Consider the following 23,714-nt stretch of genomic DNA (forward strand, 5'->3'; position numbering starts at 1 on the left):
TTGTGTGTATGTGTGAGACTATTTTCTGCTTATAGAGATACTAGTTAACAGTAAATGCCTTGTAAGAGACACGACTACATAATTACTGATGTATTTATCTACATGGAGAAATAGTAAATCAAACTGAAGCAGAGATACATTAATAATTTTATGGGTATGTCAGTAAGTTTAAGTAGCAAAAGAAAAATCAGAAAAGCACATGATTCCATATTTTAAAGCAAAATCATGCTTCTACATATTCTTACATTTATTCAAGTTTACACACACATACCTGATTATTCTACAAGGTTGGATATTCTATAAAACAGATGGCTATATGAAGGCATGTAGGGACTGAGATGAAGGAGAGGGGTGCAGTGAGCATCAATACAGAGAAGCAACATCATAGTGAAAACAAGTCCACGCATGGGAAGGTAGGTTCACATGTCTTATGGGAAAACTATAGACATAATGTGCAAAGCTGTACAACATAAATTATTTGTAAATTCAGGCTCCTAAAACCAAAACAAAAGCTTAGTAAATATTTACTTAATTCTGTGCTTTAAAATAATTCATGAGTTTGCACCATCCAACATTTTGCACTTGGCAAAATTTTATAAATTAAAAGGCAAGTATTTTCAAAACTATATGTCCAGAAAACATGCCTAAGTGGCCCAAAGATTTCTATTTGGCAAGTACTCTCAGTATCCCTCCAATAACTGTGATTCAATAAAGCCTACATAGTTAGTACTGCTACAAGCACAAGAATTTTGGAGGTAATAACATCAATTATACTTTACTCAAGAGAAAAAAATCTAAGATTTTTCTTTTTAGCAGCATTGTGAGGCATATTAAGAAAACTTATGAGTTAATATAAAAACACAGTATCTGGATGCTGCTTGTGTGAATATTACTCAAGTTTTTATTAAAATTTGATTTAAGGCTACAGAGATGTCTCAGTAGTTAAGAGCAACTAGTCTTCTAAAGGCCCTAGGTTTGAATCCTGTGGTGGTCACAATGCCTGTAACTGCGGCCCCAGGGGCAATCCAACACCTCTGGTCTCTATGCACCTGCATTCACATACACACACCTACACACTATTCAAAATAATAAAATACTTAAGAATTATTTCAAGATTTGTAGACTACTGAAAGAGAAACATAGATATCAACCCAGCCACAAAACTTTTGACCTACAATCTGTACTGCCTGCAAAATATGCTAAGACAATGGTGGTACAAAACTCGTGGGAATAGCCAACAATTGTCTAATTTGATTTCAGGCCACTAGAAGGAACACATACCAGACAGTGCTTGGGTAAGCAAGAACCAGAGACTAGATAGTCCCAAGATACAGGGTAAAACCAAACACAACTGGTCATAAATCAATAACCACAACAAAAAACCCACAAACACAAAAAAGAATAATTCCTAATGGTATCTGCTATTTTCAGAGAGGTTTCCTGTGGCAACAAATGAGAACAAATACAGAAACACAGAGCCAGACAATGTGAGGAGAGAATCTAAATGAGAGTTCCCCATCAAATCCTTCCCCTCAGAGCTCATGGAATCTCAAGGAAGATGAAGAAAAAAGATTGAAGAGCCAGAGGGGATGGAGGACACCAGGAGAACAAGGCCCTCTGAATCATGTAAGCTCTCGGAGACTGGAGCAGCAAGCACAGGGCACACACGGGTCTGCACTAGGTTCTCTGTGTATATATTATAGCTATTAGCTTACTATTTTATGAGACTTCTAACAGTGACAAAGAGTGGGACTCTGACTCTTGTGCCTACTCTTGGGACTCTTTTCTTCCTGTTGGGTTGCCATTATCTAACTTTGATATGCAAGTTTTTGGTTTATTTTATTAAATTTTATTTTGTCATGTTTGGCTGTTATTTCTTAGAAGTATGTTCTTTTCTAAACAGTACAATGCAGAAAACGATTAATGAAGTTGACAAAATTAAGGATTCCTTGCAGCTGGGTATGGTGGTACACATCTTTAATCCCAGCACTCGGAGGCAAAGGCAGGTGGATCTCTGTGAGTTTAAGGTCAGCCTGGTCTACAAAGCAAGTTCCAGGATCGTCAAGGCTCTGTTAAACAGAAAAACCCTGTCTTGAGAAACCAAACGAACCAACTAACCAAACATAAAGATTCCTTTTATGTAACCATTAGACTATATCTTAAAATATGTGACAGTTTCTGACTCTGCTAACAGTGAGTGTAATACCTCTTTACTGTTCTTAACACTGATACTCCCACTTTTTCCAATAAATCACTGATATGAAAAACCAAGATGGTTTTATAACACAAACCTCATATGAATGCTAGGTTAGTTAATGATGGACTGCTATGAGTTTTATAACGTTGTTTATTACATATATCTTTACTAAAGAAGTAAGAAATTCCAGATGCTTGTCTATTTAAAATTTCGTATTTCTTTACAAATTTTTTTCATTAAGTAGCAAAATAAGAAAACAGAATTTTTAAACCTGGGAATTTTAACTGAACAGAATCCAGTTAAACAAATTTTAAAATATGTTTACAGACCTCCAATGTAGATTTCATATTGTGATAAACATTTCATGTTTACCTCTAATTTTCATAAGGGCAGTATATATTCTTAATTTGCTATTATTCAACAATTTCAATATATACTCTAACATTTTACTGATTGATTTGTTGTAAAAATTAAATGAAAATGATGAGCTAAGAAGAAAGCAATCAAATGTAGTGAACGTCTACTGCCTTAACAGGTAAATTTGGGATTACTTTTAAGACATTGTATTTTCTTACAGATTCATTTACCTTCTGACTCACTTAAAAGGTTTAAAAATGCTAACTTTATTTAAAAGTAACGATTTTATGAAAATTACATATTGAGTTTCATTTGTCTACTTTTACTGCCCAACACACACAGCAACCTTTATACACAATCCTCTATCATCTTGATTCTTCTTAAAGGCATCTACTTTAAATAATTATACAGTTTTTGATGTGGAATTCCCCTCTGTATGTTGTGAATTCCATTGGTTAATAAAGAAACTGCTTTGGGTCTATAGGAGAGCTATAGAGAAACAGAGCTAGGTGGGGGAAACTAAGCTGAATGCTGAGAGAAAGGAGGCAGAGTAAAAGAGAAGCCATATAGCCCTGCTGGAGCCAGACGGAACTTTACCTGGTAAGCCACTGCCACATGGTGATATACAAATGAATGGAGATGGGTTAAATTAATCTGTAAGAGTTAGCCAATAAGAAGCTAGAGCTAATGGGCCAAGCAGTGATTTAAATTATATAGTTTCTGTATGATTATTTCGGAGCTGAGAAGCTGAAAACCAACAAACAGCCTCCTTTCAACAAGTTTTAAGTATCATTTTGCAGTTAGAAGTTTCTGAACTGAATTACATGCTTCTTGAGATAGGGTACTGTATAGAGATGCTCAGCTGGCATTCACTACTATTCACAGGGTTACAGACATTCATCTACTCAGCCACTCATCATTTACTGTGTGCCAGGACACTGCTCACTACTGTAGACACAAAGTGAAAAAGAAACCATTCCTCTTCTAAAGCTGCCTAGGCACAAGAACAATTGTGACAGAAAAACTCCCCCTAACAAAAACTATGTCTTGGAAACACAACAGTGAACAAAATAAAGTCCTAACATTTGTAGAGTTATATCTACTGGGAGAAACTAGATATAAACAGAACTAATAAATTCTGCTGAGTGGTGATAACTTCTGTGAATAAAATAACCAGCATGTGCAAACCATGGACATGTGGGAAAGATGGACAAAAAAAAAGTCAAGAAATGTTTTTGTGTTCCATTGAACATTCTTATATTTTCTGTTTTGTTTTTTAAAATTTGAAAACTTTTTTTTATTATTTTATGCATATAGGTACTTTCCTTGTGTGTGTATAGCTGTGCACCACTCATGTGCATGATACTCGTGGATGCTAGACCAGGGTGTCAGATTCAGACTCCCTGGAATGGGTGTTACAGATGACTCTGAACTGCCATGTGGTCCTCTGTCAGATAAGCCAGTGGTCAAAACCTGGGCCATCTCTGCAGTCCTCTTTCTATTTCTTTGAGGTAGGATCTTACTGTAGAGCTCTGGCTGGCCTGGTACTCAATATGTAATTCATGGTCTTCAAGGAGTATGCCTTCTGTCTCAACTTTCTACTGGGGTTACAGGTAGGAGTCCCCATGCCAGCTTCTTTTCAATAGTCTTATAATTTATTTGAGGAGGTTTGTATTACACAACAATATTACAAAAGAAACAAAGGTTTTTAAAACAGAAATGATTTTTCCCAAGTTTTTCCACTGCTATAGTACAATATTAACATATAGGTTATTAACATAACATAATAAAATTATTAATATATTGGTTATTCATAGCATTAAATATTAATCATAATTTTAGTACTGAAAGATAATTGATTTTTGCAGATTTGAATGGTTTCAACTTGAGTTGTATGACCTCAGGTTAATTCACCTCTCCTGATACTGGATTTTGTGTGGCTCAATAGCAGTATTTTTCATGTGTAATATAGTAAATACAAGTGACTCCATTTGAAAATACAGAAAATTCAATGAATGTTAAATTTAAAGGAAAATTTGAATTTTGATTAGTTTTATATGAAATTGTTAATAAAGTAAACAATATTTAAAACTCACTTTGAAGTGTTTCAATGTGAATTCTAGCCAATGCATCTTCTTTTTCCTTCAATTTTGTCTCCTTGTATTTTGCATAAAACTGCCCAGCATCCTTAAAAAAAAGTTACAAGTAAATTAATACAAAAATAATTTTGACAGTATGCTCTCTGTAACTTTCTTTTAGGACAATACACTCATTCTCCATGAAAGCTTTCCTTTTGTTTTCTAATGACATGATGAACAGAAGGAACCGAACAAACACTTCTCTGTAATGTTTCTTGCCAGGAGAACTAAGTTCAAAAAGTGCATGGGTGTAATTTTAAGTAAACTTTTCATACATGAAAAGGAGGATTTCCCTTCCAATTCTCTTCCACTATTTGCTGTCTCCCCAACACCATACTATTATACTGGCAGCAGAAAAGTGCACTGACTGAACCAAGCATCTGCTGTAGAATTACTCTGACCAACTAGCACTAGTACTTTGTTAGTCACAGTAAGTAATAACACGGTAATTTTTGTGTTACTACTTTAGCTCCAGATCTTCAACACTACAGAGGATGAGGCAATTCAGCTCTGAATAAAAGCTGTCACTTTTTTCCCCTATGATTCTCAAAGAAGACTGTACCAGTTGCCATAAAAAAAAAACTGAAGATATAAACTACACAGACACTCAGGAGTAAGCAGCCAGTGGCTAAAGTCTCAATGAGTGGCACATAGCCAAGTGCTCAGCAAGGTTCTTATATAAAAGGCTAGGTGTCAGGTGTCACATACTGACAGAGATGAACATAAACTTGTTGATTCTCTAGGCATATGACGTTCCTAACAATGAAAATCAACAAAGTAGATCTTTCCATACTCCTTGATGTAAGTCTCATACATTTTAGAAATACCAGGCCACATTGTGTTTCCATACTTCTGTATTTGCTTTACCCTCAGGTTGGACTATTTTGATCCTTGCCATTATTTTAACAAATGCCTTTTTATACTAGGAAAACCATGTTCAAATACCATTGTCTTCACCTTCTCTAGCAGAGCAAGCCTCTGTACTTAACAACTCACATGCCTGTATCATGTTATATATAGTATCACCTACAAGATGGGACATTTGAGACAAAACAAAGATCTGGCACTCCGTGTTTACTGAACAGAATCAAATTGGAATACATGTGGAATCTTATAAAGAAAGAAATGAAAAGGCATGATTTGAGTGATGAAGAGTACAGAAAGATGTAGGTATCAAGGATAAGTTTAAGGAGATATTACTATATTGTAAGATTCCTAGAGAAGATAAATCACAGATCTATCTGTGACTATGCCTATATGAAATGAAGGAACATCAAATATAGATACACGAATAACCCACCCTATTTCATTCATGATTGTAAGCAAATCAAAGGTATTTCATGGGGTCTGTTTTTTGGGATTATAATGATCTCTTCCACCAGATAATGAATTAGGGAAATTATACAGAGACTTCCTAAAACATTTGAGTACATAGTGAAAATATTTCTTTTTAGCCTCTCAGACCAACTTTTGTGTTCTTAATTTCTAGTACAAGCATTCTTATAAGGCAGATACACAAATGTGTAATCAAAATAGTATAGATGGTAATTTATCCAGCTTACTCATCCTCCCATACCAATATATACATAAATTATACCTACATCTCCTCGAGGTCTGGGTTAAAGTTTTATGGCCCCTTAACATTTTCCACCCCGCTCCCCTAAGAGACTCAACCCTAAAGGAGTATTACTTTGTAACAAGTCATATCAGTCATTTATACCTTGGTGTGAATGAATGAATGAGTTTATTAGCTTCTTTCCACAGAGTAGGTTTTAAGAGTAGGGAAGAAGAAAAGCCCAGGAAGGCATTGGCTCCTTGAGGGAGTAGGAAATGTGGCACCATGCAAAAAAAAGAAGGGCACAGATTAGTTATTTATGAGGTGAAAGAGTGTAGATTGAGATATATCATCATAGTACATTGTACAATGAGATAGAGTGTTTAAAAGGACAGATTTGATTTTTGACACAAGATCTCACTAGATAACCCAGCAGGCCTTGAACTCATGGTTCTCCTTCCTACCTTAGCATCTCAAAGTGCTGGGTTACAGGCATAAATCAACATGGGAGAGAAGATTTTGGAGTCTGCCTATCATTTTTGAAAAAGTCAGCTCTTCTATTTTACCAGCAAGGAGACATTCAGCAAACTGTTTCTCTACAGGTCAGTTTTCTCATTCATAAACAAGAATAATAAGAGTTTCTAATTCAAAGGACTGTATAAAGATATAACATTTTACTATTTAAGAGACACTTAGGATGCCACCTGCACAGTTGGGTCTTCCATATATTAGCTTTTTTTTTTTAATGTTTTCTTAATCATTTGGCATCACTGTACTTTCTACTACAAAGTAAGGATGAGTTTTTATGCTTCACACCTCACCAAATGAGTCCTGTCAAACCCAGCATCTTCCTGCTTCTCTTCCTTCTCTTGTCTGCACTCTCCTTGACTCAATGGAAAGACCTGTTCCTAGGCAGGAACCAATCTGTTCTGAAATAGCCACCAGCCAAAACCATACCAAGAGTTGTAAAGTATTAAATACCTGTTTAGGTATTTACTTTAGCTAACTTGAGGTTGTTTTGCATTCTCTATCTTACTACCTGCTTGTTCAAGGCAAAGAATCTCACCTTCCATTTGCTCAAGCTTTAAGCATTTACTTAAATGTTCCCGGTGTTTATTCTTTAGCTTACTTATACCTTTAAAATTTGCTGTTTGTCTTAGACTCACATTTTTGTTTTATTCACTAAATAATTCTATTATCTTGAATTAGCACTTACAGAGAAAAAGGAGGTTGGGGTAGTGTTAAATGTAAATGTGTCTTTTCAAACCCTTTGAATGCTTAAATCCCTTTAGAATATGAGTCTACGATAAACAACAGTTTGCTAACACATGAGGTTACAGATTTTTTGTAGATATAAACACCAAATCTATTCACCTACCCTTTGTACACTGCCCATGACAATGTAGATTAATAAATTAGTAGAAGAACAAATAATTCTTTACTGTCTCAAACTGACTAGTTAGGGGTTCTTAGTACTGTATCAATCCTCCAAACATTCTTAAGGAGCTTGTATTTCTCAAGGCTAGAACTCTGAACAAAAGCTTTTCCTCTAGAAACAACTTTCTTCATATTTAAATGTTCTCCAAGAGTTCAAAATCTACCTGTACAGATAAACAAAGGTTTGGTTTTACATTTAAGAGTGTAGCAAATCTAAAGGATTTATGTTACCAGTATTTATACATAATTATGAATCACGGGCTCCAGAACAAAAAGTCAATGGGCCGGTGTATGTATTTAAATTTACCTGATAAGTCACTGCAATATGTGCTATGCATTTTAAAGATATGTGAGGATTGCTTATGACAAGGTAACAGTTGCACTTAAGGAATATGTAGAAAAACTATATTAAATTAAACTTTAGACTACAGAATATGGATTTAATAAAAAAGGAGTATTTCTTTTCTTTGCTTAGATGGCATGCAGGTAAAAGTATGTCTTTCTGAAAGCTGATAGAAAAGATACGGAAATCTCTGGCTCTTTATACTTGCCTGGGTGAACAAGGAAGCACAAGCTAGACTCAGGAGGTTTCAGGTGAGAGCTAGATGATACTGAAGGCATCATTGTTCTGAGCCTAAGTGGCATGAGACCTGAACAATGCCCCATTTCCTAACAGCCAATAGACAAGTGTTTAATCTACAAAATAATTGCCAATCTATCGGAATTTTAGGGTGATCTGTGCCTTACCAAAATCTATCAGTCTAGTGTGACAATAAGTTGAATATCTCTTCTATAGAAGAATGTTTGAGGCCAGAAGCATTTCAGAGTTCTTGTTTTTCCAATGACTACTGCATATTCACACAATTTGTCCAGTTTTGGACTATGTGTACATATATAATAGGACCCAAATCTAAGCAGAAATTTTTTTTATGTCTCACACATACTTTATACACATAACAAGAAGGTAATTTTTACAGATTATTCCTAATATGCATGAGACAAAGTCAGTGCACACTGAATCATCTGAATTATGTCATCAGGTCAGCACCCAAAAAGTTTTAGATTTTGGGGCATCTTGGATTTTAGATTTTTGGATGAGGATGCTCAAACCTACAATAAAATGGTGCTAGTGAGCTGTACAGAGAACATTCAATGGGAACTTATAGTTATCCTGACAGAGATTTTATTATGAAGAGAAAAATATAGTAAGATGTAATACTCTGAGGTAGGTAGGCTGTAGTATAGAAAAAGCCCATACATCAATCTTTATTTTAACATTACTGACACAGTAATGTTAAAATTTTAACATTACTGACACAGTAATGTTAAAATAACATTCCAAGTTGGTATTGGTTATGGTTTAGTTTACTTTTATTTTTCCCTAAATACCTCAAAATAAAAAGCAATCTGATATTTTAGAAAAGATGGACACTGATCTAAAGTAGTGGGAAGATGTGGGAATGAGACATATGGAAGAGTCCTGGAGAGAGGTAGGTGGAAAAAAGATGAAGGATGTCCCATGTATTTCTGATTGTTTGGCAGCACCAATCTCTTGATTGCAGCTTACAAATAAAATAACCTTCCAACAGGAAAATAAGCGCAGTCTGAAAACCTGCCTACAAAGTCTAGGTTCTATTACATTTTATTGTTTCATTCACCTAATGATACATTCTTAGACTTACAAACAATGTGTAATAAGATTATAATGAAGAGTAGAAAGACTTCACAGTTGTACTTTGGGGAAGAGGTAAATGTTCTGCAAATAGCTGGAAACTACAGCATCCTCTGAGATGATGGTTATATTTATAGTGCTGCAAGACCTAAAGGCGCTTTTGCATTTGGGGGTTAGACAGTACAGGAGTCATCTCTTTAACCTAACCCAACACAAGAACTACTCTTCACCTTTAGAACAATGAAGAGCAATCTAAATATTCAGAGAAATTAAGATTAGATGCATACTATACTTACTAGAAAGCTGACATTTTCTAGTTTTCTTTCCTTCCTTTTTTCTTCTTTCTCTTCCTCCTTCTTTTCTTTCTTTCCTTTATTCCTTCCTTTCTTTTCTTGAAACATAGTTTCTCTGTATAGTCCTAGGTGTCCTGGAACTCACTCTGCAGACCATGCTGGCCTTGAACTCACAGAGATCCACCTGCTTCTGCCTCCTGAGTACTAGAATTAAAGGCATGTGCCACCACTGACCAGCCCTCTTTTCTATTTCTTATTTGCTAATATTTATTTTGATCTGTTTCAACTTTCATTTATAATGTGAACTAGTTGTAGCCTTTGGGCAAAACTCACCATTCTGAGTCATGAGTACTTTTCAACTCTAAAATATGGCATCAGTGAGACTATGCATCTTTAATATTCTCCCTAATGAACATTTTTATGGCTATTTATGCTTTCTACATCAAGCAGTAAAACTAGAAAATTCTGTGTTGTAGTTTGTATCTTCAAGAATCTGCATCTTATTATGCACCTCCCCCACATACTTACAGAAGGTAGTAATGAGGTTTCTCAGGTTTCCCTATATCTTTATCTAGCAGTGGAGTGTCAGTTTTAGAAACTTCAAACTAGCTTTCATTTGCTTATGTAACTCCAATAGCAAAACGGTTTACCAGAAGTTTTCAAAATATATTTTGGAGTTATAAAATAAGTGGTCACATACCTTGGAAAATCCATCTTTAGCTGTGAGTAGAAGGGCACCGAGTTTCTAACAAATTTTAAGGGGCTATGAGCCCTGCTCCAATTAGCAGTAAATGCTTCATTTGCTTGGATTCTGACCAGAGTCTCAGTAAGCAGAAGCAGGGAACTAGAAATGAAAGGCCCTGGTGTGAAGGGAGGGTGGCCTCCAGGTTTTATACAGTGCCGGCTCCAGCAAGAAGCTTCTGAGAAGTGAGGCTGCTTTCACACACAGGAAATTTCACAAGCAGGTAAAGTACCAACAGATTCTACATTTTTAGATAATTTTAAAAGAAGATAGAGTAATACAGTGATGATTCCCATCTCTACTCAGCTGTTGCTTTTATGCAGCCCAGGAGTCATGATATGGGTGAAGGGTGTGCACACTGGAGCCTTCCTATGAGAATTTAGCATTCAATCGTGTTTACACTGGACGGGACTAGAACTTACTGTGAAAAATTGCAACATTAGGGAATGCACATCTAAATAAATTTCATATATTACTAAGAAATATTACATATCAGGTAGTAAGCTGCTAAAATGATGAAATCACAGAAAATCAAATTATCAATAAAACGTGGGCATTTAAGATCTATCTTACTTCAGGCTATAAGATAACCAACTGTAGATATATAGCACTTCTTGTAATAGAGGGTCCTAACAATTAAATTATTATGGACTCAAATATATCCAACTCCAACACACATGGTAAGGTAAAATAAACTTGGTTATAAAATTAAAATCGAAAATAGATAACACTGATTATATATTATCAACTTCCGCTACTTTCTCAAATATATTACATGATTAATTAAAAAGCATCCCAGGTCAGGGGTATACCTCAGTAGTAAAATGTGTGCTTAGTTTGCTTAAGTAGGCCATGGTTTCAAGCCATAGAACCATACATACACATGTGTGTATATGTGTGTGTGTGTGTGTGTGCATGAGCATGTGTGCATGTGTAATCTCCAGAAGAACATTATGAACTTTAAAATATTTTTGTGGATGTTCTATGTTGACTACAATGATCATAAAAGCCCAGCTTAGCAGAATATTAACATGTACTCTGTTCAAAATTGTCATGAGAGGGGCTGGAAAGATGGCTCAGTGCTCTTCCAAAGGTCCTGAGTTCAATTCCCAGCAACCACATGGTGGCTCACAACCATCTGTAATGAGGTCTGGTGCCCTCTTCCGGCCTGCAGGCATATACACAGACAGAATAGTGTACACATAATAAATTTTTTTTTAAAAAAAAAATTGTCATGAGAAAAAGAAACAGACTAGAAAGGTGTGGGAGGTTATGGGCTATATGTTTAATGTTACAGTTAAATTACAGCATCAAAGCATGAAAGTCTTTTGGTATCTTTCAAGTTTCTTCTAATTCATATTCCATGTCCTTTGCTGATCATTTTACTGAGATTTTTACTTATCTAAACACTCTGCCAAGTCCTCCAGCTTTGCTCGTAGAGTCATGTATTTTAGTTCTTCTTGTCATTTAACTTTATCCTTTTAAAACAATCCTTTTAGTCTTGTCATATAAGATTAATCTGTTAAAAATTAACTTGCTATTGGTCCTGCCTCAACAAAGTAATGGGGCAGACTTAGTTGACTTCCCAGAGGAGGCCTTAACCTTTCTGAGGAGCAGATAGGGATTGGGTGTGGGGGAGCAGGGAGGAGCAAAAGGAGAGGAGAGAGGGAAGTGGGATTGGTATGTAAAAATAAATAAATGTAGTGGCATTTCATTTGTATTTTAATAAATAAAGCTTGCCTGAAGATCAGAAAAGTAAAATAATCACACTGGCCAGCCTTACAGACCATGCAGCAATGATACACACCTTTAATCCTAGTAGCCATACTAGCTTGCCACAGAAAACAGGGAATAGTGGTGCATGCCCATAATCCTAGAACTAGAGAAGACAGCTAGAGAAGACAGCTCTCAGTCAGTCTCATTCTGAGGTCTCCTGGAGGCAGTATTGCCATTTTCAGACTGAGGTCGAGGTAAAATTTAGTGGCTGGCTCCTTTGCTTTCCTGGTGTTCAGGTTGAACCCCAGTGTCTGTCTCTGAACTTTTATTAATCAATCTTCAAATAAATAAATAAATAAATAAAATTATAAACCAAAAAAAAAGACTAGTGACTCTTAAAAAAATTAACTTGCTAAATATATATGTCTAAATCTAGAGATTTGGAATATAGTCTTTGATGGCAATATCATATCCTCTTTTTAAAAAAGTGGTTGAATCTTTTTCTCAGCTTTAATACAATATAGTTTTGTGGGAAGTGCTATATCTATGAAACTGTCTTTGGATACCATTTGTGGTACTTTTAATTTAATTGGTCCCCATAAGTTCATGGGAAGTGGCACTATTAGGTGTGGCTTTTTTGGAGTAGATACGGCATTGTTGGAGGAAGTGTGTTACTGTGGGGGTGGGCTTTGGGTTCTTATATATGCTTGAGCCACGCCCAATGTCCCAGTTCATTTCCTGTCGCGTGCAGGTCAAGATGTAGTACTCTCAGCTCCTTCTCCAGCACTATGCCTGCATGCTACCATGTCACACCATGATGATAATGCACTAAACTTGTAAAAATGTAAGTCACCCCCCTTAAATGCTTTCCTTTTTAAGAGCTGCCATGGTCATGGTGTCTCTCCATAACAGCAGAAACCACTCAGAAGACACCTAGTACAAAGTGGCCACTTACAATGGTCCATCATCTTTCATGACTCAGTTCAAGTGGTCCCACTTGAGTTTTCCTTGTCATTCTAAAATACATACAATATGCCTTTGAACAACTTCGGGTATCACTGGATACTACATATTTGAAGATTAAATAATCGTTTGATCTGGTATCTGCAGTCATGTGCTATAACTGGCTGGTAAGTCTACAATACATATTCATTTCCAGCACCCCCTGTCATGCCTTACTTTTATATGTGTTTACTATATTTCTGTTGAATTGGCTGATTTATTTTTCAACAAATGACCAAAAAGAGATTTACATATCAATTTTTTATATAATTATTCTCATTTGGATTTTGGGGGGTAAGAGACAGAAAAGAATTTAGACAAATTAAGAAGGCAATAAGAAGTAACCTTAGGAATCTAACGGTAAACAATAAAGAGAACTTAAGAGTAAAAGCTGAGCAAAATGTCACTGTTCCCGATTCTGCTGGAAAATTTCAGAAACATAAGAATTGTAGTAAAGGAATTAGTATGTAAAAGATGAAATAATGAAATTGGAAGAAGCATTGCTATGACAGTATGTGGGTTCAGATTCTGTGTGTGTGAAGCTCATTGACTAGAAGCCTCTAAATCTTCCATTTCCATATATTTTGCAGCTCATTTTTAATGAACTTTTCAGGAAATTCAAGAGTTTCTCAACAGAAGTAAAGTTCTCTCAAATGACAACTACTTAACTAACTTACTGTGTACTCGTAAGGGGCTTTATAAGCACTTAGATTCCTGTCAGTCAACACTGGCAATAAAGTACATGATTAAAAATACTGTGTAAGAAGGATAAAATATGAGTAGGCTACCAGCATGGTTTCTATAAAAACAAGAACAATACTTTGTGAAATTCAATGAGAGAAGCTGCATCTATATGTGAAAGACTACAGGGAAATCATAAACATCTATAAGGATTATACACTTACATTCCTTCACAAGGGTCTACTTTTTGGCTCTTTAAAGAAATCAAGATGAAAACCTACCATCAAAGAAAGCATGATCATAGGTTTGGTTTATACAAGGAATAGGGCAACGACCACTGATGAGCCAATTCCTATGTAAATGTTAAATAACAACTCTATTACTGAGTAGTAAATAAGCATAAAGGACATGCCTAAGAATTTAGATATACATGGCATATATATATATATCATAAACATATATTGAGATATGTCATATATATCTTAATTTTTATGTACTTTATAAAATTTTTATATGTAAGTAGGATTTTTTCTGACTACTGTACCAATTATCATCTATGCTTCTTCAAGTTAAAGTGGCTACTTCTGAATTTCACAAGTTCTTATTTAAGAACCTTTCATAGAGGTATCCCAGTGTCACTGATACGCACATGCACATGTATTTAACACCATTTAATTTTATGGATGATGAATTAATATAAAGGTCACAACAGAAGGAAAACAAAAAAGCGGACCATGATGTAATTCTAAAAGCAACTACTCAGCACTGCTTTTCTGATTGCTGTCTTTCATAAGCTCATGTTTTCATGTGTGTGTGTGTATACATGTGCACATACATATATTTGGGCCATAGCCCATGTTGGAGGTCACAGGACAACTATGTGGAAGTTGGTTCTCTCCCTTCACCTTTACCTGAATTCAGGAATGGAGCAGGCTTACTCAACTTTTATGAGATCCACTTTTCTAGGGAGACAGAAAGTTGTTTGTAAAACTTTACAATAAGGCGCTAAGCGGCCCAGGAGGGCAGGTACCACTGTGATGAACAGGTATGCGGTAGAAAATGGGAGAGAAGCAGAATGGTTCATGCAATGTGGAGAGAAGCGGGACTGAAGACATGACAGAGGTAAGGAACAGGCAGATATGGGTGGCCTATGCTGTCACCTGAGGCCGTGGTGATATCCCCGACCCTTGCCTGAGGAGGTTTATTCTGGTGGAGGCCTAGACTCTACCACTCAAGGCCCACATCTTGGGTTTTGAGCTGACCCACACTAACATCTACCCCACCTATGACCTGCTGGAGTGTGTGAAGGGGTCAGTTCTGCGGAGATCCACAGTCCCAGGATCTCCATGACTTGGGGCAACACCCAGATATCTGCGAGGAGTTTCCGTGAGGATCCAGTAATGATGGTGTAGCAGGAGCCAGAAGACAAGAACCAGACCCACATCCCCTGCAATGAGCATCTGCAAGGAAAGCTGTCTGGGCCAAAGGGTCCAGGCTGTAACACGCCGCAGCTCCCAAGGCCATGACTATAAATGAACACGTGATGGAGAGGTGGGAAAGAAGAGCAGTGAAGTGGTTTGTTTTGTTCTTTTCTGTATCTCTTCTTTTTGAGGGGAAGCTACAAGGTTGAGGGTAGACATGGAAATGAGTGGGACTGGGGTGCATGATGTGAAATTCCCAAAATTCAATACTGTAAATTGCCTTCTGCAAAGATTCGAAACTTATTAAAATAAAAATTAGATTTTTTTAAGTCAAATATTTTCCCTGAAGACATTTTTCTATCACATGTTCTCATAAACATAGTTTGGTATAGTTTTCCTCTCTTATTAATTGTTACTGATATAGTATAAAAACATCTAAACACCTTCCCCAATTAACAGGTTAAATAAATAAAAATGTTTATCAAATATAAACAAAACTAAAAATTCTATAATCAATGACTAGTAGCACGAATTATGCTCATGGAAAAACTACTAAATAATTTCTCAAAGGATAGAAAAAGGCATAGTAGGGCTGGGTGGTGGTGGCCTTTAATCCCAGCACTCGGGAGGCAGAGTCAGGTGGATCTCAGTGAGTTCAAGGCCAGCCTGGTCTATAAAGCAAGTTCCAGGACAGCCAGGAATGTTACACAGAGAAACCCTATCTTAAACAACAACAACAACACCAAAAAAAAGAAAGAAAGAAAGAAAAATAAAAAGGCATACCAGGAACTTTTGTTTTATTTTTCCCTTTGGACAAAAAAAAAAAAACTACTAAAAGAAAATAAGATAAAATAAAATACAGAACAACTAATTTCTGCAAATGATTAAAAAAAAAACCAGACCTGTTATAGGTAGTACAGTAGGCAGAGCAGGCTCTGTCTTATAATCACTTCATTATTAAAGGAAACATTTCTCCTCCAAAATTACAATCTTAACCCCAAACTTTATTACCAAACTTCAAAATTTAATACTTAAAGTATTCTTTTGTTTTTAAATATTATGGCTACCTATTAGAAAATTTCAAGCTGTGTATAATAACTAAAATTAGCAAAGGAATAATTTCATAATATATGATTGGTATGCTAAATATAAAGAAAAAGGTGAAATATCCACATATATTCTCCTAGTTTGATCAGGGTTAACCTGAAACAAAAATACTGATTACTGGTAGAAAACAAAATGTTCCCACTCTCCTTGAAGCTGCAAATAAAATGGAAAGTAGTATGTACTTTTGTGTGAATGTTTATGTGAGGTTTTCCTTTAAAATGTATTAAATGCTATTAAAATAATAGATGAGTTCACTAAATCTTGTTCCTTTTTGTTAGTTATGCCTTTAAGGATAACAACAGATTAAACTCTTATTGCTTTTATGTCTGTCATAAAGATAGTTTATCAGTTTTCTTTTTCTAGTGTCTTGAACTTCAAAATGCAAAATAAAAGATAATTATAGGGAAAGGTGCCTAAATAATCTTAGAACAATTGTACATTAGGGTTAACTTATGAACATTTATTATCAGACAATATTATATATAGATATATATGTATATATTCAAATAGCAGACATAGTCATGAATTATTTCATGAATAATAAACATGAAAGCCTCTAACATTCTATGAAAGAAGCACATTTTACCTGAATTAGATGAGGCAATGCTTTTAGTGTAAGGCAAAACCAAATTCCCAGTTTGCATGGAAGCAAATCATGCCATTGTGGTTTTACTAGCAATCTAAAAGAGGAGAGAAATCCAAGTAACAAATAAGAAAGACAGACAAAATTGAGAAGCAAAATATGTTGAGCAATTATGAAATCTTTTGCGAATATCAATTTAATTTAAAAAATAAAGCATCACTTAATCTGACCTATCCTATTATGAAAGGCAGTAGTTGCAAATCTGACCTATCCTATTATGAAAGGCAGTAGTTGCAAACATGATATGTATAAATGTACAAGAATCCAAACTATAAGATTTTGGGGAAAAATTTCTAATCAAGTTATAAAAATAAAAAAAAACTAATTGGAGGGGAGGGGTTGGGGGGAGATCCGCTCAAAACACATTATATGAATGTGTGAAATTCTTGATTAAAAAACACAAAATAACCCCAAATTCCTCCTCCATTTAGCCCATCCATAAAATGAATTTTTAGACCTACCTAATGATTCCTCAAGTTTTAAGAGACTAGTCATTGCCAAAGTGCTCCCAAGTACTGACAGTAGCTACCAATATGGCAGCATACACCAACCACGGCATAAAAACTAATGACATCTGTAGTTTGCCCAAGCATTACTCACTGGTGGAAGATGAGCAGAAATCTCTCTCATCTCCATCCTACACTGATCCAATTCCTCCCTTGCTGTGTGAACTTGTTTAAAGTCTTATATAAACATTTCTGTTATGAACCGAGGAAGGAGATGTGGTATCTTTTTGAGTGGTTGGCATATCACTTTCTATTTACCGTCAACTCTGAACAGAGAAAGATTTTTCTAGCAGCATTCTGTTTCTAGAGTTCAGTAGAAAAATTTCAAACTACAAGACTTTGAGAGGTTAGTTAATTCTATTTAGATGTATGTGAACACTTTATAAGAAAAGAAAACTTAGAATTTGTCTTAGAATTTGTCTTGTAAATTATGGCATATTCATGTTTATACCAAGACAGATATGACACATATCTGAAGCAGATATACACATGAAGTAGAACAACATTAAATTACATACTATTTTGTGCATTCCTACCTTTCATTCTTTTCAGAAGCACCAAGTTTCGCTGCATCCATACTCTTGCTTCCTGTCTTCTTCTTCTTTTCTCTCTTCTTTCTACCAAGCAGCTCATCCTAACCATTACACAAATGACAGCACTTGATTGTCTATAAAATGTGTACCTCATACGCTATCACGATTCTTTAGTAAAGAAAAAACACTAGAACATTTATGCAAATATATGTAGAGTCCAACATGATCAAGTAAAATCATCAGTCTTTCACAATAACTGTTGCCATGGTATCTGGCCTGACAGACACATGAAATTTAGCACTGTTAGTCACGTGCATCCCCATAGCAACCAAAGTTTTCTAGGAAGAGAAAACATTCAACATACACTTTATTACTCAATACCTTTAACAGTGTTACTTTTAAAATAATGAGTAAATAAAAGATAATTCATAAATATTTATAAATGTTTATTTATAGCACATAAAAGCCCATAGTGTAATAAAATATAGTGCATATTAGATTGAGGAAGTGTAATAAATTTTTTAACAAACTGATCACTGAAGTTATAATATATCCACTTTAAATATTATTTTATGATTTTAAAGTAAACAAATTACACAAGAAGTCTGTGACAAAAACTTCTCAATTACATTAAAAAATTCTACTTAGGTGATAATTAGAAGAATATGGCTCTACTTTACAAAGTTTTGTTATAAACTCAAATGCAATATACTTTTAAAAAAAAGATTTAAAAATATTCATGTGTTTTTCATATATAAATATTAATTTTCCTTGGCATAAAAGTAAATCAAGCAGTAACTAGTGACAGTACAACTATTAGAATACAGAGAATATGTAGAAAAAAAGAAACTTCCATGACTTGAGAAATAAATGCCTAGATTTCTATATAAAATGAGAGGCTAGGCTATTTGATTTATGACCAATACTCACCAGTTGTTTCTCCAGGTAGATTGACCAAACCACAGCATAATGCCCCACTGTGAGAATAATGAACAAGAGTAATGCCAGCTCAGCATTGCTCATTTTTCTTACTCGTCTGTAGTAGAATACTGGCTGTCGCCAATCTGGAAGTCCATTGATCAGAATATCATCGTACCTGCGGTAGCAAATATAACAGTTTTTTATGAAGAGTTTAAAATAAAGCAAAACCAAAGCAAAGCTAAAGAAAAACTTCATTTGCTCCTATATTTAAAAAGAAAAAAATTCTCTCTGAGAGGAACAACTATAGTGCTCCAGCATCACAGTACCTAGTAAATTCAAAGCGTAGTTATATGGCTTCAGAAACAAACAGCATTAATACACTGGAGAGCAGATCGCAGGATTTATAGCACCCAGTTATTATGGCTACTAAGGTGACATGCATGCCTTCCTGTAGAAAATTCTCTATCACGGAATCAGTATTAAAAGTTAGGTTCTCACCGAGGAAATAAAGTAAAATAAAACCAGAGCTATTTGAATTACATATTATTTGAATGAATTATACATTAACTGAATCAAGCTTAGTATACATTTTTTTTAATCAACACTTTTATTTCTACCCTCATGATAACAGTAGTTGAATGATGAATATCCACACACATTATTTTATTAAAGCTTCTTAATGACATAAATAAAATGAGTGCCTATGATTTTGCAGAGCTCATGTTCCTTTAAGAACAAAAAGATCTCAAATTAGAGAAGGACATGAAAATAGCAAATGTAAGTCAGAGTTCACAATAAAACTGCTTATTTGTAAACCCTTAAGTAGCAATTTCCTCATTTGTGGCTTTTGCTGAAAGGGAAGAACATTAATACATAACAGCTTTCCTTATAGACTTAAATAATCATTCTTATTACCACCAGGCTAAAAGAGAAATAAAAATTCAACTGAATTTAAATTTGTCAGTTATTGAGCAAATATTTTTAAGATTAAAATAAGGAGTGACATTTATGATTGTGAAACTCAAAATGATCACATACACTGTATGCTCAATACACACAACCTGTTAATCTTAATTGAACACAACCCATTAAATATTCTAATCACACTATTTCTAGAATTAAACCTCCACTGAAAGGCCTAATTTGGTGCAACACATTGACCAAAATATTTTAATTAAAAATATTCTGAGTTAGTCGCAGGCCTAATTACAGGAATAGAAATAGGACCTATATTGTCAGGCAGGTCAGTGGAGCTCAGTAGTAGGTTTTTCTCAAGTAAATTGACCGATCTAGGAATAATAGCGCAGCTGCTAAACTGCCAGTCTTGACATGTAAATCAATTTAAATGCAACAACTGCAGTAGCTACTTTGATAGTTATTAAATTGATACCTTGGAGATATGCTAAAAATATAAAGCAGAGGGTTTATTATAGAAAACTTCTTTTCAGCAGAAAAACATTGGTTATTAATACAAAATGTAATTTATTAGTCAATCTTTTAAAACCTGACTTTTAGATCAACTTTAATTATTAATACTACTAGATCAGAGTATCTAAGTAGTAAAAGAAAAAGACATTTACAAAGTCAAATCACAATATGGCCTGTGGACAGGGCCAGGCAGAATTTGGTGAGAAATATTCTCCTTTCCAGCATGTGTACCATTCCTTCAACATCAGCTTCATGGTATAGCATTATGGTGTCCTAGAAAATGTATTCTGTCTTCAGAATTTCATATTTAAACCGATCTTTTCCAGATCAACTAATTTAGACACAGGTAAAAGGGTTTCAGTTAGTACATCATAAGATCATAAAACTCAAATGAAGTCCAGGGACCATTAGGCCCCACACTGAATTCTGTCTTATATCAGATTTCTTGAGGAGAAATAAAGGTGAATGAAAAAAATCTTTATTTTCAGAAATATCTCAACTAAAGGCATGATAACCATACCTTCTAAAAGATATGGTTATAGATAAAAAGTATTTGAGAATGTGGAGTTGATTCCTTATTAGCATTAATACAAATATTAAATCTGCTTTGGACCTAAACTGTAAGGGAAGAAAATACAGCTGCACTCACAGCTAAGACTCTTCTATCACATATTTCATCACCATCACTGGGAAAAGCTAACTTTTCCTATCACATATGTGAGTTGTATTTAGTGCACAATCAAATCCAAACATGAAGCAGCAGATATTTACTCAGCTATGCCTGGCACGCTGAAAAACAGCATCCAAGGATTAAGCATACAGTCAATGCTCTATTGATTTTACTCTAATGAACATTACGGCTCACACAACTGGCCATTTGAAAGGAAGATAGCTTCTATTATAGTTCACTTTTTAGAATATATGTTGTTAAGAGATAAATTACTACCTTCCTGATGGGACACTGAAAAAACAATATACTTCTTAAAATATACACAGACACCCATAAGTTACTTAAGGAAAAAAATGTGTTGACAACACAAAATTTACAACACTTTATTATGTTTTTCCATATTTAAACACATAATGTCTAAATGCTCTGTAATTGAGATGGATACAAACTATTCTTAAGTCTGCATTTAAACCAGATTAAGAATTCACAAATAAATAAATAAACATATTAAAATTTAGACAGAAGCAAATCTTTACCATAAAGAATCACTAACACACAAATAAAAGCTGACATGGCATCTTCTTGAAATTTAAAGCACTAATTGATCAGTTCCACATATACAACATAGGGCCTAATGCACATTTGCTTCATTTGATTTCCTTAAACACACATGATAAACATAAAATAACAGTTGCAAAATCATTAGTAAGTTATATACTAGAATCGCAATTCATCACACACTTACCCGCTAGAATTACAGAAAAACAAATTTAAAATAATCTTAAACTACCAGCAAAAAATATTTATTTAAGACAGAAACAAAATCATAAAATAGAAACAAAATCAAAATGAAAATCTGAATAGTAAAACATGAATAAATAATTCTAGCACTTGTCAAAATTAAATTTCCTATTATACAGTATGTGATTTTTTTTAGCTTAAAAATAACATAATTTCCATTTTAAATCAGATTTTAAACTTTCCGGCAAAACTCAGTTGTATAGAGATTATAAACAAGAAATAATATTAAATTAACTAATTTAGTATCTTAACTAATCTTGTGTGTGTGTGTATTTGGCAAATCTATTGTGGTACATGGCATTTTACATAATGTTTATGTGTCTTACAGTTTTAATTTAGGGAAAGTCAAATTAGATTTCTTATTCTCAGATTTGAACATATCTGTAATGAAATTAACAGTAGCTTTGTAATGCATTTATGAAAGTTTTAGCAGATTCAAAGTTAATGCCACATTTTAAGCTGCATTTGTACATGAGACATTTTTTCTTTGGTAAATTAAAAAATGTTTTAAGTTTTACTAACATAGTAATAAAATAAAGGAAAATTTAAGTTGCATAATTGGATTAACAGAAATCCTAGTTTGCCAGGTCTGGAGGCACAGGCCTTCAATCACTGCACTCCAGAGGCAGCCAGATCTCTGTGAGTTCAAGGCAAGCTTGGTCTATATAGCAAGTTCCAGTATAACCAGAGCTACGTAGAGAGACCCTGTCTAAAAAAAAACAAAAAACAAACAAACAAAAAACAAAACATGAAGAGAAAAGAGAAAGGAAAAAGGAAAGGAAGAAAGGAAGGAGGGAGGGAGAGAGGAAGGGAGGGAGGAAAAGAAAAAAAGAGACAGGGAGAGGAGAGAGAGAGAGAGAGAGCGAGAGAGAGAGAGAGAGAGAGAGAAAGAGAAGGGTACAGGTAATAAGTAGTTTTCAGAAATTTAGATAAAAACTTTGGGAACTTGTATAGAAATTTGTGTTAGCTCATAAGCTGCAGATTCTTCAAATGAGGAAATTTGCTATGGAGTTCAGGGAGAAATTCTATGCCAGAAAATCTATTCACTTCACACTATAATTTATGCCTTTGACTAACAGGGAAGTTAAAGTTTTCAGATGTTCTTCTAGTAATCTATCTAAAAAATGAAACTCATGTCGGTTCAAGGACTTTTATGACAACGTTCATAGCATCTTCAGCACAAAATGTTAAAAGTCATAATGAGTGCATCAAATGGTGAGCAGATAAACAAAATTATTCACACAATGAATAGTATTCAGTAATAAACAAGACTAAAGAATTAGAATGTAGTACAGTATGAATACAATTTAAAGACACTATACATTGCATATTCTGTCACTATGAAATGAACAGAAGATACAAATTGATAAATTCACTGAACAACTGTGGCTGCACATTTTTTGAGGATGAAAATATTTAAAGAGTGGGTTATGGAGAGAGTATGCCCAACTCGGTACAGTTTCTACACATCATTGGATTTTACACTTACAGAAGGCTATTTTCATGATGAGAAATTTATACCTAAATGAAACCATTATGAAAGAAAATAAAATTTGTCTTTTTCTGAAGAAGAAAAGCTGTTTCATTTGTTAACATATTTGTTGCATTTCTATTTCATTTCCTCAAATTCAAACAATGTATCCAATTTCAATGAAAACATAATTATATTACATATCTGGAGAACAGCAAATACGTGTGTTTGTTACACTAAAGATCTTTCTTTATTCTCTATCACGCACAGAATCATCTCAGAAGGATAACACAGCAAACACTTCTATGATAACTTTCCAAACTGTTCATGCCTAGGTTATAATCTGAAAATACTTGCTCAATGAATATTTATGATAAACAATTGTGTCGGCAAGTTGACTTTGTGAGAGTGAAATGAGAAGGT

General features: G+C 34.4%; 1 protein-coding gene across 2 annotated transcripts in view; it reads right to left on the reverse strand.

Moving 5' to 3' along the window:
• The window catches only part of Dnajc1 (DnaJ heat shock protein family (Hsp40) member C1), a 166,570-nt gene that overhangs the window by 65,050 nt on the left and 77,806 nt on the right, over nucleotides 1-23,714 (reverse strand). For both annotated transcript variants that reach the window (XM_041630837.1, XM_041630838.1), the window contains exons 4-7: nucleotides 18,931-19,096; nucleotides 18,004-18,101; nucleotides 16,905-16,998; nucleotides 4,651-4,741 (exon numbers count right to left, since the gene is read on the reverse strand). In XM_041630837.1, coding sequence (XP_041486771.1) covers nucleotides 4,651-4,741; nucleotides 16,905-16,998; nucleotides 18,004-18,101; nucleotides 18,931-19,096 — 449 coding nt within the window. The remainder of the gene's footprint in view (nucleotides 1-4,650; nucleotides 4,742-16,904; nucleotides 16,999-18,003; nucleotides 18,102-18,930; nucleotides 19,097-23,714) is intronic.

The sequence above is a fragment of the Microtus oregoni genome, unplaced genomic scaffold, assembly GCF_018167655.1.
Source record: "Microtus oregoni isolate MIOR12 unplaced genomic scaffold, Mior012 000035F_ref0000213, whole genome shotgun sequence".
Lineage (NCBI taxonomy): Eukaryota > Metazoa > Chordata > Mammalia > Rodentia > Cricetidae > Microtus > Microtus oregoni.